At 41.0% G+C, this 18275-nt stretch overlaps 1 protein-coding gene across 1 annotated transcript; it reads right to left on the reverse strand.

The window, feature by feature from the left end:
- Positions 1 to 9552: 9552 nt before the first annotated feature.
- LOC148036798 (uncharacterized) lies at positions 9553 to 12290 on the reverse strand. The gene is made up of 4 exons (XM_087677037.1): positions 12207 to 12290; positions 11949 to 12089; positions 9958 to 10302; positions 9553 to 9792 (listed from the first exon to the last, which is right to left on the reverse strand). Exons 1-4 carry the CDS (start codon positions 12288 to 12290, stop codon positions 9553 to 9555), a joined length of 810 nt encoding a protein of 269 aa, XP_087533163.1.
- Positions 12291 to 18275: the final 5985 nt, after the last annotated feature.

Below are 18275 nucleotides of genomic sequence, written 5' to 3' on the forward strand. Positions count from 1 at the left end.
ACTCATTTGTTGTGGGGTATGACTGCATGAATATTGCTGCTTTATGCCATACTCCTGCAGGAACCTTGCAAACTCATTTGAGAGGTACTCTCCCCCTCCATCTGACCTTAGGCATTTTATTTGCAGGCTTGTTTTTTTTTCAACCATAGCTTTAAGAGTTTTGAAATGCCCAAAAACTTCACTTTTCTTTTTCATAAAATACACCCAAACTTTTTTGCTATAGTCATCAATAAAAGTGACAAAATAATGATAGCCTCCAAGAGATGCAGCTTTAGTAGTCCACACATCAGAGTGGATTAATTCCAATGGTTTCTTACTCTCTTGAACATGTCTAGGAAATGGTTTCCTTGCCTGTTTTCCAAATTGACAGGCTTCACATACGTTATGCATTTCTACAACTTTGAATTTAGGCAATCCTTCAATAATATTTTGGGCCTGCATTGATTTAAGTCACTGTACATTAACATGACCAATGCGTTTATGCCAGATATCAATATCTGCAACTACACCGGTCCCATGTGCAAACATTACTACACTCAATTCAGGCATGTCTGCATCCAATGTAAACATTCTTCCCTTCTTCTTTCCTTTTGCTATCAAGTGACCTTTATTTTTCATATCCTCAACAAAGCATCCATGAGGATTAAATCTAACCTGCAAGCCCTGCTCAACCATTTGACCAACAGAAACCAAGTTCTTGGTGATATTCGGGACATGAAATACATCTGATAGGTATTTCTTTTTCCCATCCTGCATAGACAAAGGAATTTTTCCAATCTGCACAATAGGATGTGCAGTATCATCACCAGTCTCCACAAATCCTAGTTTTTCCATTTTCCTTGCATCCTGCATCCATTCTGCATGACCTGTCATGTGGTTTGACGCACCTAAGTCAACATACTACACTTCATTGCTTTCTTCTACACTTGTCACTGAATTTTTCATGTGTTGCACCATAAACAAATGCTCATTTCTGTCATCACCCTGTCTACTAGAAGATGCATAATTTGTTGAGATGGCAAGCTCAACACATGTGGACATGGATGATGGACCGCCTGGTTAGATGGGTCCACACGTCTACACTTAGCACGTCGGTGGTCATTATGACTCTCACATGGCCACTGACTCATTACTTATTATATTCAGGTTGTTACACCTATTTACAGCTGGCATAGTTATAGCGCCAGTCGACTAGTGTAGTCGGTTATGCATTGTTTGACTTAGTAGGCCACTTTCCTTTTATGTTGTATCTTATCTATACTTTGTGTACATTGTAAAGTGTGTGGAATAAGAAGAAGAAATCAGCAAGAAAACGTTTTGGCCTCCATCTCTCTTCTTGTCTCTTGAGTGAGCTTCTCCTTGTGCATTCTGTGTGTGTTCGGCGCAGCATCTTGAGCAACCCCCTCCACCACGCGATTCTTGACATGGTATCAGAGCCGCGCCATTGAGAGAGGCTGATTTCGAAGGTTGAAGTGAAGGAGAAGAAGCAAGGTTCGAGCAAGCAAGCTACGGGTAAGAATCTCTCCCATTCTTCCACTCCTTCTCTTGGATAGTGCCTGTGGAGGCACCGGAAGTAGGGCAGAGCAAAAATCTCAGATTGCAGTGAGATTTGGTGTGCGCGAAGAGCGCTGTGTATTCTGCAGATAAGCCCTTTAGGGCTTACCCGCAGAGATTTTGGGCATTTGAGGCCGTTTCAGGGCCCGTTTTAGAGCCGCAAGGTTGCGGACAGCAGTTTCGGGGTACACTGTGACTTCGACTGTATTGACCGAACGTGGGTGTGCAGGTTACAGATTTCAGATCTGTAAGTTCAAAGGTGTTTACCAGTGAGTAAACACAAGGTTTATCTGCAAAAAGGTTGCAGATTGCATGTATTGTTGAGCAGACAGTAAAAAAGGCTGTCTGGTGTATTGCTGTGCACTACAGGTCAAGGGTTGCAGAAGATTTGCTTGCTGTTTGGTATTAGTTTTGTGATAATGGCAGAGAACAGTGGAAGCCCCATCATTGAGAAGCTCGACAAGAATAACTACCCATCATGGAAGTTTCGTGTCACGAACTTCCTTATTGGAAAAGGCCTCTACGAGTTCGTTTCAGGTGAAGAAAAGGAGCCGGAGGTGAGTGATCCTCCAACTGTAGAAGAGACAAAGGCACGAAAGGAATGGAATGCAAAAGACAAGAAGGTCATGTATTGGTTGTCTGCAGTAATTGACAATAACATGCTGGGACACATTAGAAATGCAGAGAATGCATATGCAGCTTGGACCATACTTGAAAGTATGTTTTCTGTAAATACAAAGGCACGAAAGATTCAACTCAAGCAAGAGTTGAATACATTGAAGAAAGGGAAGATGTCTATCAATGAGTATGCACTAAAAGTAAGAAGCATTGCAGATGCATTGGCAGCGATTAATGCAATGCCCGATGATGATGATTTGGTGTCGTCTACCTTGGGTGGACTTAACAATGAAAAGGCTTGGAAGTCTTTTGTAACTTCCGTATATGTCAGAAAGCCATTTCCAGATTTCGATGAATTGGTCTCCCTTATGATCACTGAAGAGATCAACATGCAGAGTGAGACATCTGAAAGAAGTGGTGAACAGGTCCAAGCTTTCTACTCCAGTTCTGGAAGGGGACGTGGCAGGTTCTCTTCAAGAGGCCGTGGTACAGGACGTAGTAGTGACAACCAGCAAAACAGATTAAATCAGCAATTTGGCGATATGCAGGTTTCAGGAGGTCGTGGTAACTTTAGAGGCAGGGGGAGCTTTAGAGGAAGAGGTGGATGGCAGAATAGAGGTTCTAACAACTCTGGTATTGTGTGCCACTACTGTGGCAAAACAGGTCATATTGCAGCCCAATGTTATGCTAAGAGAGATGATATCCGCAGTGGTAAGTTGTAGCAAGGAAACTATGCATCGTCTTCACGACAGAATGAAGACAAAAATGAACGTCTGTTTGTTATGCAGCATATGCTGAATGCTGTTACAGGAAAGGGAGCACATGACGATGTTTGGTATGTTGATTCAGGTGCATCCAATCATATGACCAGCCATGCAGAATGGTTTGGAGAGATGCAGAATTTGCAGAATGCAGGTTATGTGCAGACGGGTGATGACTCATGCCACCCAATTTCACACATTGGAAAAGTTCCCTTGTCCTTGCATGATGGTAAGACAAAGAGTCTTTCAGATGTATTACATGTACCATCTATTACAAAGAACTTGGTGTCAGTCGGTCAAATGGTAGAGCAAGGGCTGCAAGTCAGATTTAATGCAAAGGGCTGCTTTGTAGAAGACTTCAATGACAAGTGCAGGTTGGTAGCAAAGGGAAGTAGAGTTGGACGTATGTTCACTCTAGATGCTGGAATTCCTACTATGAATGCGGCTATGTATGCCAAAGGAAAAGGTGTTGTTGCAGACATTGAAATTTGGCACAAACGCATTGGACATGCAAATGTACAAAGGCTGAAATTAATGCAGTCCAAAGGGTTGGTTACAGGTTTGCCTACATTTAAAGTTGCAGAATTTCAGAAGGTATGTGAAGCATGTCAGTTTGGTAAGCAGGCAAGACAACCCTTTTCACATGACAGAGATGTAAGCAGAAATATCCTTGATGTTGTGCATACAGACATTTGGGGGCCTACACAAAATGTATCTCTTGGAGGCAGTTCATACTTTGTCACATTCATTGATGATTGTTCTAGAAAGCTGTGGGTATATTTTATGAAGGAAAAGAGTGAAGCTTTTGAGCACTTTAGAACTTTCAAGGCTGCAGTTGAAAGAGAAACAGGCTTGAAAGTAAAGTGCCTGAGGTCAAATGGAGGGGGAGAGTACCTCTCAAATGAGTTCAGTGATTTTCTGAGGTCTCATGGGATAAAGAGACAGTTCACATGCAGGTATACCCCACAGCAAAATGGGGTTGCAGAAAGGAAAAACAGGCATATTGCAGAAGTTGCACGCGCCTTGATGGCTGAAAAGAATATGCCTAAGCATTTTTGGTCTGAGGCTGTTCATACTGCTGTTTATATTATGAACAGAACTCCCACAGCTGCAGTTCATGGTATGACCCCCGAAGAATGTTTTACAGGTAAGAAGCCTGATGTTTCACACTTGAAAGTGTTTGGCTGCATTGCGTATGTTCATGTACCAGATGAGTTGCGGAAGAAACTGGATCCAAAGGCTGAAAAGTGTATCTTTATTGGATACTCTTTAGAGCAAAAAGGGTATCGTTGTTACAGCCCTGTCACATGTAAGTTCAGAGTGAGCAGGGATGTCATCTTTGATGAAATGAGCAGTTGGTATGCATCTAGTGGTGATGCATTGGATGTTGATGATGATCATGACACTCATGTGCAGGCTGAAAGGCAAGAATCACGGACTCTTAGTGGACCAGAGACATCATCTGGTAGTCCTTGGTCTGGGAGACTAAGGAGTACCTCTACATCTTCGAGTGCATCTAGTAGCACTACAGGTAAAGACAAAGGAAAGAATAAAGTGTCAGAAGGCATTGATGCAGTTCTTGATGGAGACTCTAGTGGCTCAGAGAGCTTGGATGATGAGCTTGGCATTCCTTCAGTGAGGACTCCAGGTGTGCAGAGAGCACGTGTTAATGCAAAGACTCCATTGAGTGATCCAGTGGTACGCAAGTCTAGCAGGGTGAGATACCCTGTTAAAAGATTTGGTTTTGAGGGTTATGCAGCTCACCATTATGCTTATATGGTGAAACTAGTTGAGGATGTTGAGCCCACATGTTTTGAGGAGGCTGTTGGTCATGCTCATTGGGATGCAGCAATGGATGAGGAGATGGCTGCATTAGAGGCCAATAAGACTTGGGATCTAGTATCATTGCCAAAGGGAAAGAAAGCTATTGGATGTAAGTGGGTTTATAAGATTAAGCACAATGCAGATGGTTCTATTAGCAGGTACAAAGCTAGGCTGGTTGCAAAAGGCTATGCCCAAACATATGGCATAGATTATGATGAAACCTTCAGTCCAGTTGCTAGGATGGCAACTGTCAGATGTGTGATTGCTTTGGCAGCAGCCAAAGGTTGGAGGTTGCAGCAAATGGATGTAAAGAATGCCTTCTTGCATGGTGATTTGCAGGAAGAAGTGTATATGGATCAGCCAACAGGTTATGAAGATTTAGAGCATCCCACGTATGTGTGCAGGTTGAAGAAGGCACTCTATGGGCTCAAGCAAGCACCAAGAGCATGGTCTGACAAGATCAGAGAGTATCTTGTCAATATTGGCTTTTATGTTTCTGATGCTGATCACTCACTTTATGTGAGAAAGGGAGATGCAGGTTTGGTCATCATAGTCATCTATGTGGATGACTTGATTATTACAGGTGATAGTGATAGTGGGATTGCTGAAGTCAAGGGCTATTTGAAGATGAAGTTTGAGATGAAGGATTTAGGTGAGCTAAGGTACTTCCTTGGCATTGAGGTGATCAGATGTGATGATGGTATATGGCTGTTCCAAAGACAGTATGGCTTGGATATGTTGTCCAAGTATGGTATGACTGCGTGCAAACCACTTTCAGTCCCGTTGGAGCAGAATGTAAAGCTGAGTGCTGATGTTGGGGATGAGATAGAAGACCCTACTATGTTCAGGAGGATAGTGGGGAGTTTGATCTACATGACCATTACAAGGCCAGACTTGAGCTATGCTGTTGGTCTTGTGAGTCAGTTTATGCAAGTACCTAGAAAGCCACATTTGGATGCAGTGAGACGCATATTGAGATATGTGAAGTCCACATTACATTATGGGCTTTTCTATGAGGCAGGTACAGACGTACAGGTGTTTGGATACACAAATGCAGATTGGGCTGGTAGTATGTCTGATAGACGATCTACCAGCGGATACATGTTCTCTCTTGGTAGTGCAGCAGTTGCTTGGAGCAGCAAAAAGCAATCTACAGTTGCTTTGTCGAGTACAGAGGCTGAGTATAGAGGTGCTGCTGTTGCAGCATGTGAGGTAGTATGGCTGCAAAAGTTACTGGCTGATTTGGATGTGCAGGTGGAAGGTCCAGTTGTCATTTATTGTGACAACATGAGCAGTATACAGTTGGCTAGGAACCCTGTGTTCCATGCCAGGACAAAACATATTGAGGTACACTACCACTTTGTGAGAGAGAAGGTACTAGCAGGTGAGATTGACTTGGTGTATGTCAGCACACAGGATCAGATAGCTGATATCTTCACGAAGGCATTGGGTACAGAGAAGCTTCAAAAGTTTCGAAGCTTACTTGGAGTTGCAGAGATACAGTTGAGCTTGAGGGGGAGTGTTGAGATGGCAAGCTCAACACATGTGGACATGGATGATGGACCGCCTGGTTAGATGGGTCCACACGTCTACACTTAGCACGTCGGTGGTCATTATGACTCTCACATGGCCACTGACTCATTACTTATTATATTCAGGTTGTTACACCTATTTACAGCTGGCATAGTTATAGCGCCAGTCGACTAGTGTAGTCGGTTATGCATTGTTTGACTTAGTAGGCCACTTTCCTTTTATGTTGTATCTTATCTATACTTTGTGTACATTGTAAAGTGTGTGGAAGAAGAAGAAGAAATCAGCAAGAAAACGTTTTGGCCTCCATCTCTCTTCTTGTCTCTTGAGTGAGCTTCTCCTTGTGCATTCTGTGTGTGTTCGGCGCAGCATCTTGAGCAACCCCCTCCACCACGCGATTCTTGACATAATTCCCTTGTTGCAATTTTCCATTCATGATGTCATTCTGCTTTTTATAGCAGTCTTTAGCCATATGACCCATTTTACCATAGTAGTAGCATTCAACATTTCTGTTTACATTTTGGTCTCTTTGCCATTCACCACGACCTCTTTGGCTCCCCCTACCTCTAGAGTTACCACGTCCTCCTCCATAGGACTGGTTTTCTTGAGTTCGCTGTATATTTTGATTTCTACCACGGCCTCCAGATTGGCCTCCTCTACCTCTGCCTCTACCTCTTCCAGCATTTGAGTAGAAGACAGTTTCTTTTGAAGTTCCTCCTGAAGAAGATGCACCACCATTTCTTTGCTCCTCGGAAATTAGAAGAGCAATCAACTCCTCAAAATCAGGAAATCTTTCACGGACGGAAATGGATGTTCCGAACTGTGCATAATCCTTTCCTAGACTATTCAAGGTCACGGAAATTCAAGCTTTTCAGTGACAATCTGTGAAAGAGAATCAGATGCCATTACAGAACACTGCAAAGAATTCTATCACTGCGAAAAACACAGCTTCAGCCTCACAAGGGCAAATCTGCAAAACTGACGAAAGTGGTATTTAACCACACAGTCACTTCCTAGTGACGATTTTGCATCAACACACAACAAGGATGATTCTGTACCTCCCAATGTCTCTGTGCACAGGCATACAATGCAATTTCTACGATAATTTTTCACCGACCTGTAGAATAGTGGTCGCACAGAATAAAACAGGGCCTTTTCCTGAGTGCGTGCAGAAAACTTCCATCTCCAAAACAGGCCCTGAAATGGCCTCAAATCAAAAAAACAGAGCAACCTCTAGGGCTAAAGCCCTATCCCGCAGCATATACTGCCCTCTTGCTAGACTGCAAAGGGCATCTCAATCTGAGACAATGCACTCTTGCACTTTTCGACTGTGCTACCTACAGAGACTTGCTCCCAAAATAGAAAAATGAAAGCAACACTGGTCCTCTTACCAGAACACTGCAAACTTGGTTTGCTTTCTTGAGCTCCTTACCACGAACAAGGCTCTGATACCATGTCAAGATTGTGGGAGAGAAGGAAGGAGTCTCACTTGTAGCTTTCTTGCTTGCACAATGGGGGAATACACACACAGGTGGAGACTGAAAATAGTTTTCCTCTTCTTAGTTGTGTAAGCCAAAAAGAACTCTCATACAAAGAAATAGAAAAACCCTATATATGGGTCTCAAACCAACCTCAAATAACTAAGGTGGCATACTAACTGAACCACGAACAAGAGTAGATAAGGATAGCTATCATCTAGCTATTATTCATGGGCGGTGTACCAACCACATCTGCAACTAACAAGTCAGTGACATAAATGCACAACGGTCACCCTGGCATATCACGAGTGGAGCTCCATATCTCAACATTGGGCTGGTAGTATGTCTAATAGAAGATCTACCAATGGATACATGTTCTCTCTTGATAGTGCAGCAGTTGCTTGGAGCAGCAAAAAGCAATCTACAGTTGCTTTGTCGAGTACAGAGGCTGAGTATAGAGGTGCTATTGTTGCAGCATGTGAGGTAGTATGGCTACAAAAGTTAATGGCTGATTTGGATGTGCAGGTGGAAGGTCCAGTTGTCATTTATTGTGACAACATGAGCAGTATACAGTTGGCTAGGAACCCTATGTTCCATGCCAGGACAAAACATATTGAGGTACACTATCACTTTGTGAGAGAGAAGGTACTAGCAGGTGAGATTGACTTGGTGTATGTCAACACACAGGATCAAATAGCTGGCATCTTCACGAAGGCATTGGGTACAGAGAAGCTTCAAAAGTTTCGAAGCTTACTTGGAGTTGCAGAGATGCAGTTGAGCTTGAGGGGGAGTGTTGAGATGACAAGCTCAACACATGCGGACATTGATGATGGACTACCGGGTTAGATGGGTCCACATGTCGACACTTAGCACGTCGGTGGTCATTATGATTCTCACATGGCCACTGGCTGATTACTTATTATATTCAGGTTGTTATACCTATTTACAGTTGGCATAGTTATAGCGCCAATCGACTAGTGTAGTCGGTTATGCATTGTTTGACTTAGTAGGCCACTTTCCTTTATGTTGTATCTTATCTATACTTTGTGTACATTGTAAAGTGTGTGGAAGAAGAAGAAAAAACCAGCAAGAAAACGTTTTGGCCTCCATCTCTCTTCTTGTCTCTTGAGTGAGCTTCTCCTTGTGCATTCTGTGTATGTTTGGCGCAGCATCTTGAGCAAGTCCCCCACCACGCGATTCTTGACAAAAATAGATTCAGATTGCGACTAATATTGGCCTTTCTATCTTTGTTAGAACACACCATTGAACATCACTTCAACATACAAACCAGCTTTCCACCAAACAGAAGTCATTTCGCAATTCAAATACACTTTAAACCAAGATAGGAAACATTGTATAAGACAGATTGAGACACAGCAAGGTTAATATGTTCTGTATATTCAACATCTTCTGCTTAGAAACAACAATTACAGACTTCCTTGTTTTGTTGACTTGAATAGACACAATCAGAATTCATGACTCCTCCTTTTAACTTCCCAAAAACATATATATCCTACTGATGACTCTTCACATATGATCAAGACAAAGTTTTAAAATACCCTTACAAAACTAAATAAGGAACTCCTAGGTTATGCCTTAATCATGCCTTTAACACTAGCACACCGGATGGTTACTATTTTCCTAAAATAGTGGATTTGAACCCACAAAATCCCTTGATTCAGCCATGTAGATCTTCTATTCTGAATCACAATAGCCACATAAGCACTGTGAAATATGTCTTCATCCAAAGACATCAACTAATCCAATCTCTATTTAAGTGAATCCTCCTATGTTAGTATATTTGAAACTGCCACCCTCAAAGATGGTACTATGAACTCCATTGGCACCACAACTTCCATGCCATAGACCAATCTAAATGGTGTGAGTCCTCTACTGACCTTAAAGGCTGTTCTAAATGCCCACAGTGCTAAATTCAATTTCAGATCCCAATCCTTCCTGTCTTTTGAAAGATTCCTTTTAAGAATTTTAACCAAAATCTTGTTACTGCTCTCAGCTAATCCATTGGCCTATGGATGATATACTGAGGACATTTTATGGCTAATCATATGAGTTTCAGTCAGAACTTTAATCACCTTGTTAAGAAAATGGACTCCCTGATCTGATACAAGTTCCACTAGGCAGCCAAATCTTGTCATTATGTTATTGTATAGGAAATAGGCCACACTCCTTGCCTTATTATCCTTTAATGCAATAGTTTCTACCCATTTGGTACAATAATCTGTAGCAACCAAAATATATCTGTTTCCTGAAAGTTCTACTATTGGGTTGAATGGACCCATAAAATCCATTCCCCACTTCTCAAAAGGACCAAATGGCAAAACTAGATGTTGTTTCATTCTATCCTGATTCCTTGGATATTCATCCCTTTGACATTTATCACAGGTCTTTGCATACTGATGTGAATCCCTGATTATTGTTGGCCACCATAAGCCACTCTGAAATATTTTTCTATTGGTTATGTCACCTAAAAAGTGACCTCCAGAACTTCCTGTATGAGCTTTAGTTAACACTACTACCTGCAGACTGTGAAGAACACATCTCTTAATAATTTGATCCACTCCTCTCTTGTACAGATATTCTCCAATTACTGAATAGGTTGCATTTCTCAATAATAGCTTCCTCCTGTGGTCTTTTGTCATTCCCTCATGGAAAATAACTTTAGTAAGGTAATTAAGCACATGTTCATACCAATCATCTGACTTGGTTGCCTAAATCTGAAATAAATTTACATCAGGTAAATCATATGTTATCCCTTCAGGAGGTTCTCCTGACTCCAATCTGCTTAAATAATTAGCAACAATCAAGTGTTCTCTTCCAGGTCTATGCACAATGAAATAATCAAATTCCTATAATAGCAGAATCCATCTAGCCAATCTTCCTGTTGGTTGTGGTTTGTTGACCAAATACATCAATGCTTGATGATCAATATGAATTATTATTGAATTTCCCAACAAATAATGTCTAAACTTTTTCAGTGTGCAAAGATAACTCCCAAGCACTCCCTTTTAGTCAACAGAATAATTTCTTTCTTCTCATGTCATGACCTTGCTTGCATAATATACTGGTCTAAACTAGCCTTTCTATTTTTCCTGCATTGACACAGCTCCCACTGCAATATCAGAGGCATCTCCAAACACATGGAATTGTAAACTCCAATCATGAGGCTACCTTATTAGTGCTACTTGTAACATCTTCTTCAATAATCTGAATGTTTTTTCCTATTCTTCTATCCAAACATACTTCGCATCCTTCTTAGTCAACTTGGTCAATGGAACACAGACATGAGACAAATATTTCAGAAATCTATTATGCGAGTTGATTTGTCCAGCAAATCTACTCAATTCCTTCAAGTTTGTTGGTGCCTTGGCCTTTTGAATAGCTGCCACTTTCCTGGGATCAACCTGCATTCCTTCTTCTCAAATGATATGCCCCAGTAAAATCCTTCTTTTTTTAGAAAAAGCATATTTGGCTGGATTAAAACTCATCTATCCATTTTGCATCTATCAAAGCATAATTTGAGTTGATTAAGGTGATCCACAGCCTTCCCAAACACACTAAAATCATCTAGAAAGACTCTCATGAATGTTGTCAAGTATGGAGTAAAGACTTCTTGTACCCATTTTTGAAATGTATGCGGAGCATTTTTCAAGCCAAATACCATTACATTAGTGACATATCTGTACAAAATCAGTCTTCTCTTTGTCTTCTTCTGCCATTAATATTTGATTGTAAGCATTGAATACATCCAAGAAACTGTGCATTTGATGACTTGCAATTGCATCCAATAGAGTATCTTGAAATGGTAATGGGAAAGGATCAGTTATAGTGGCTGCATTTAGTTTCCTATAGTCAATATAGATTCTAGTTTGCCATTCTTCTTTGGCACCACCACGATAGGTGATAACCATGTCACATTCTCCAAAGGATAAATAAATCCCACTTTCAGAAGTTTATCCTTGACCACCTTTGCATAAATTGGATTCATCATGTATCTCTGTGAAATAACAAGGAATGCATCTTTTTTGAGGTTAATCCTGTGCATACAAAACCTAGGATCCACTCCCTTCATATCAGTGTAAGTCCATGAAAAAATATCTTTAAACTCCTACAATGACGGCTGACTAAGGTCTATCTTAAATTGGCCTTCCAAATGAACACTGACTTTGACAATTTGAGGCTCCTTTTCAGAACCTAAATTAAGATCCTGTAAATCATCTTCTTGGACTCGTGTTGTTTTAGCCATCTGCTCCTCAAAATCCTTTTCAACCACCTGAATAATTTGCTGAATATGCATCTTCTCCTCCTGTTCAGATAACTTCATGTTTATGTCCTCTTTTGCAGGATCTTCCTATTTACTCTCATTCTGTTGTTGGGAGGTTACAGATTCCTTTTGCTCCTTGAACTATTCCAGAATTCTGACCACATCTATATAAAAAATAGGTACAACTGATTCATTAACTTTAAGGAAAGCATCATCACCATCATCGTCAACTTCCTTCACCATGTTAATACCCTATGCATACAAGGCTCTAGCTTCTCTTGGCAAGGTTGTACTAGGTACCATATTCATGTGAACTTTCTTCTTCCCCTTCCTTACTGCTATTTTTCCAACTCCCCAATCTTGTTTAATCTTAGCTTGCTTAAACCAAGGCCTTCCCAACAGAAGTGGATATGGGCTGTCTCCTTCATCCATTTTTAACACTACAAAATTCAATGGGAATGTGAGTCCTGAAACAATAATCTATTGATTTTGGAGAATTCCTAGAGGTTGAATCCTCCTCTGATCTTCCATCTACAATTGAAAAAGGAGCTTCTTCTAGCTCATGCAGCTTCAATCTGGCATACATGAATTCAGGTAGAATATTCATGCCTGAACCTCCATCCAGCAATGCTCCTTGTATTTCATGTTCTTGAAAATTAACAGTGATTTTGGGTATTTTGTAATCCACATCTTCAGCTTCAATCTGACAAGCTTCAAGTTCATCTACCTATTCTTCCTCCTCACTTAGAATTCTGAGTACTTTTCTTTTGAACTCAGGGAACCAAACTTAAAATCTGATCCATTGTAATAGTAGTATTCCTCAAGTCTTCAGATGTCAACTAAGCCTCCCTTGTTTCTTCTTATTGTTGAATCTCCTCCTGAATACTTAATTGTATATTATGTATTTGGTGCTGCAATTTTTGTTTACCATAGTCATTTTTCTAACTCTTCTGAATTTCCTTCAAACACCCCTATCTAACCTGTCTTTGATTCTCCCAATACTGAGGGTGTTTCATCTCCTTATGGGATGTAACAGGATCAGCCACATACTTCCCACCTGATCTTGTTATAACCGGAACTGATGCTGATTTTTCAATAATCTCCTACATCCGTATGCAATTTGAACAATCACATTGGACATGCAACACATTGAGATAGTCCCCTTGTTTGTGCAACACAGGCTCATTAACTTGCCTGGCTTTCTCCACAATGACTACATTAGCCTATGGTGACCTATTCTATTGTGCCTATGCAGGTGGTCTCTAATTATTATATATGATAATAGGAATACCTCTCTCCTCTTTGTGTTTACACCACAATGAGCAATTAGGACCCTACCTATGATTCATTTCTCCACAGTATGTTCATGGGTCATCTTTTAAATTACCATTTCCTTGAGGATTAGGTGGTCATTGGTTATTTCTCTCCTGAAATCTTCTAGGTGGACCTTCCATTGCTCTATTTCTATTTGGTTCTACTACATTTGCAACTGGTGCACTTGCCCTTGGCAATTGATGTCTTGGGTTTGCCCTATTGTTAGGATTATACCAATAAGTAGCATATGTGTGCCCATGCTTGTGGCATGTGTTACAATATGGTTTGTCCTTCTTTTGAGATGTTGAAATTCCAATACCCTTCAGAGTTGCAATAATTTGTTTATTCAGGTTTTGAGACTTGCTCTTTGTCTTTCCCTTTTCATTTTTGTCCTTTCTCCTAGCTTTACTTCTCTACTTCTCTTTCCTTTTCTTCTTCCTTCTTCTGGATTTCCTTTCCTCATCTTATGAATCATCAAAATCTAAATTTGAACTATCATCTTGTAAATCTGAACCTGAGTCAAACTCTGAATCTAAGTCTGAATCTGAGTATGTATCTTATTTGAATTTGAATCATTGTTATATTTCTTCTTCTTCTGTTTGATTGTTCCCAATCTTTTCTCTGCTCTTCTGGCAGCTGCTACCAACTGATTAAATCCTCTTGCACCGCCACGGATATTTGTATTGGCTATTACAGTTCTCAGGGATTCCCTCAACCCATTACAGAAATATTTCCCCATTAGTTGGCCTTTCATTGGGTGCAAATCTTCCATTCAAATCTAAAAACTATTGTGCATAATCCTCCACAAGGAGCTTCTTATGTTTCATTGTTTTAAGCTTATTCAAAATATAAGTGGGTGTTTTACACCTTCTGAATCTTGCCAGAAATGTTATTTGTAATGCTTGTGTAGTAGTATCAGTAAAATGGGATGCACCATACTGTGTAAACCAATTCATAGCCTTATCCTCCAATGTGGTAGCAAATTGTTGCTTTTTCACATCATCTCCATACAATACTCCTAGTCCAATTGCTTCCCATTTTGTGTTGAATTGAGCTATATGGGCATCAGGGTCTTGCTTTTTGGACTCACCCTTGAAGTTTACAAATTTGACTTTGAGATTTGCTGGATTAGGGGGTTGTTCCACTGATCCTAGCTATTGTGTTGCTGCAACCTTTCTTCTTGCTGGTGTTTTAGGCAATGGTTGAAACCTTAGTTTTCTCCTTGCCTATCTCTAAATTTGAGACCATGTTAGTAGTCCCACAAATCTATTTCTATTTCTCTCCTCCTCACCTGGTGTAACCTATAATTATTGATCAGTAACAACATCTCTTGTTGCATGACTAGGACCTACTTCTTCAGTCTATACTTCCTGATCACTCGAATACCCTAAATCTAGGATATCCACTTGACTGCCATTGATGGACCTCTATTGTTCTTTCTTCTTCTGTTTCTCTTCATGTTCTAATTTTTCTTGTAGCCTAGTATAATAGGTTCCAAATCCTTCACCCCTGTATTTTTTTGCTGACATATACCATAAATCTGTTCAGTCATTAGTTCAATGTACTAATGACCTCTAGGTGCACAATGTTTCACAATGATGACTAGCATAGCCACGCCAATTTCTCCATCTTCCCCTGAACAATTTAGGTGTATAACTCAGCCCATAAGGTTGAAAAATTTGCCAAAAATACTGATCATGCCAAATTCTCCTAAACACACTGCTTGTATACTTCAAGCCAAAAGGAGCAACTTGTTTTGTCTGTTCTTTCCACACTACGTCCCTGACCTTTCCAATGATGTCCAAAGGTAAATCAGGAAACTGTGTGTTCAGAAATACCTAACTATATGCCTCAAACTCCTCCTCTTCTGTTGTCCAATTCTGAAACTCCTATAACAGAGCATGTGCAAAGGATTCCCGTTCCTCCTCTTCAATAGTCCAATATTAAAATTCCTTAAGCCAGGAATCCATTTATGACTATATCCTTTAACTCATGAATCTTCTCCACCTATTCCATTTTGAACCATCCCGCCTAATGCCCAAAGACTCATTCGCAGGATCGCCAAGTGTTAGGGGTCAAAAATCTTTTCCTAAATTAACCCAAGACATACATCTATTTGGTGTAAAGCAGATTCAGATTGCGACTAATATTGGCCTTTCTGTCTTTGTTAGAACACACCATTGAACATCACTTCAACATACAGACCAGCTTTCCACCAAACAAAATTCATTTCGCAATTCAGATATACTTTAAACCAAGACAGGAAACATTGTATAAGACAGATTGAGACATAGCAAGGTTAATCTATTCTATATATTCAACATCTTCTGCTTAGAAATAACAATTATAGACTTCCTTGTTCTCTTGACTTGAACATACACAATCAGAATTCATGACTCCTCCTTCTAACTTCCCAAAAACATATAGATCCTACTGATGACTCTTCACATCTAATCAAGAAAAAGGTTTAAAATACCCTTACAAAACTAAATAAGGAACTCCTAGGTTATGCCTTAATCATGCCTTTAACAAGAACCCCTAGGTGTAGTGACTAGTAGCTATGTGCAATTAGCGGTTGTTGTGCGGTTTGTTTTTTTCTTTTTCTTTTTCTTTTTGAATAAACAGTTTCTGGACTTGGGTAGTGTAGTACAATATGGGGACTTTATTCTATAGGTTCTTGAGCATGGGATGGGATGGTAGGGGGCTTTAGTGATTTACTAAGGAAGTGCCTACTAAGCATGTACCCTTTTTGGCCTAGTCTAACATGGAGAGGGGTGGTGGAAAAAAATGGATGGCTACAGTTGGTGAATTGGTTGTCGTTCATGTCCTCAAGGAGGGCCATGCAAAATGATGGGAGTAAAGCGGTACACAGCATTAGTTGAGTCATGTCACATCCATCTATTCCCACATTAATGTCAAAAAAGAGAGGTGGGGGATGGTGTTATGCTAGTGTGGGGGGTTTCTTGAGGAGAGTCTTAAGTAATCTACTATAATTACATGTTGTTACAAAGGCAAGGTCTTGACAAGAGGAGAATTCCATCAAGAAATGGGCCATGGAGTCCCATAGATCTTGTTTCGAGAAAGTGAGTGCTTCCTCTGGTTTTGTGGCATTGATGTTGTAGATCTTCGAGAAGTCATATCGGCCGTGGATGTTAGGGTCAAAATTGACTCCCACCCTTTGAGGATATGGTAGATAGGTCGGGTCATTTTGTTCAAAGGGTAGGGAGCCTCAAAACATCCACGCTTCCACGTTGCCATTCCAAACTCTTTTCCTCCACTTAGGTTGGGATTTGTAGCCTTTCACCATGTGGGGCACCTCCTCAACCTTGTTCTCCCAATAATCTAGGGATTCTATCCCACCCAAGCCGTTAGATTTCTCTCTCTTTCAGCAAGCCATCAGTCACCAAGCCTCTTTTCCACGGCAATTACTTCCTTTATTGCTTCGGTGGATATCACTTTGCTCAAGGACACTAGGTACTATCAGAAGGTGAAATCAAAGGGTTGGCAACGATTTTCCCACTGCTCCCAAACAAATAGCTCAGTATTCCCTTTCATGAGTGAGCAGTCCTTTTTTAGTGGGATGGGAGGCTATGAAACTACAGGAGGTTGTGCTTTTGCCCTTTTGCGTGCTTGATCTAGCATGTTGGCTCTTTTCTTTTTGGCTTCTTCCCTCCTATCTACTATAGCATCATGTTCTTGAGGGGGCTCTGGTTGTGGTGAGGAAGGTGGGGGGGACCACTCCTTGTCTCATTGTGCTTCTTCATGGCTTCACCTTGCTCCTTCCTCTTTTGGTTGCTCTTTTTCTATGAGCCCAAGTGCGTCCACTTCTTGCAAAGTTAGGCTTGCCAAGTGGAGATAGTGGTGTTGCTCTTCCAGGCTTGGGCCTAGTACCACAAGGTTATGGCGGCATTTGCAATCCTGCTATCAACTCTCTACAAGTCATTCCTAGTTTCCTTTTGATGGCCTCTATGGATTCTCCCTCCTCTACCTGGGTGACATCCACAAGAGTATCCAAGGAGGTGCACTGTTGCATTTGGAAACTCACTTGGGCAGCCTCTGCTCTGTTCTGCTTCCAGCAAGTATTTTTTCCTTTCTATTTGAGCGAGACAATGTGCCAAGACTTCTTCAATTCTTTCTTCATTGTGGGTTGCCCACTCCTCTGTTTTCTTCATCATCTCCTCAAAGCTCTCCCCATGCCTACATGTTAGGGATGTTATGATGGATTCCTTCTCTTTCTTCTTCTGGGTGAGCTTCTCCTTTTCCTTTTCCAAGTGTTGAATTTCTCTCTTCAACCTTTCCTGGTCATCGATTTCTAGGAATACCCTGATTACGAGGTCTTCGACCTCTCGATGATGCTCTTCATGTTCATGTTTCCTTTCTACTTCTTTCTCTACGAACTCTTCCATGCCTGATTGGACTCTTTGTAGTTGAGCTTCCAAGTCTTGGTGTTGTAGTATTAAGGCCTTATATTCGTGTTGTAGTGACATGAGTTCTTGGGCTTCATCTTCGAGCTGTTGGCTCTAGGTTTTCTCATCATCCTCCTTAGGGCTGAGGGTGGCCCTTAGCTCACAAATCTCTTTTTGGTGTGTGACAACCTATTGAGTTTTCTCCAGTTGGAAAGCACCACCACCTCTTTCTCGACTTTGTTGGCCCTCAACTTCTACTTGTTGGCGGGTGGCCTCTCCTTGTCACACAATCACAGTGTTGCAATTCCTATTGAAGGTACCGAGGAACTCTGCACACTTTTCATAATACATGGCTTGGCCAACCTTCTCCACATACTTCTACAGCTTGCATTGATCCCCAATTTGCCTTATGGTGTGCTCCTCCATGACTGCACCTTCCAAATTCAAGATGTGCCTGAACTTGAATTTCTTGTAGGCCCTCGTCTCCACTAAGAGACCATACTTTGCT

This window comes from Lygodium microphyllum, chromosome 4 (genome assembly GCF_053477565.2).
Source record: "Lygodium microphyllum isolate KBCC chromosome 4, Lygodium_microphyllum_v1.1.10, whole genome shotgun sequence".
In the NCBI taxonomy this organism is placed as follows: domain Eukaryota; kingdom Viridiplantae; phylum Streptophyta; class Polypodiopsida; order Schizaeales; family Lygodiaceae; genus Lygodium; species Lygodium microphyllum.

Bases quoted from the DNA above. Each gene is read 5' to 3' on its own strand.
- LOC148036798 (XM_087677037.1), bottom strand. From the start codon at position 12,290: ATGGTGAAGGAAGTTGACGATGATGGTGATGATGCTTTCCTTAAAGTT. The intron at 10,303-11,948 runs GTCAGTGTTCAT...CACAGTCTGCAG, and splicing joins AGGAGCCTCAAATTGTCAAA to GTAGTAGTGTTAACTAAAGC. The intron at 9,793-9,957 runs GCAAGGAGTGTG...TATCATCCATAG, and splicing joins TTGCATTAAAGGATAATAAG to GCCAATGGATTAGCTGAGAG.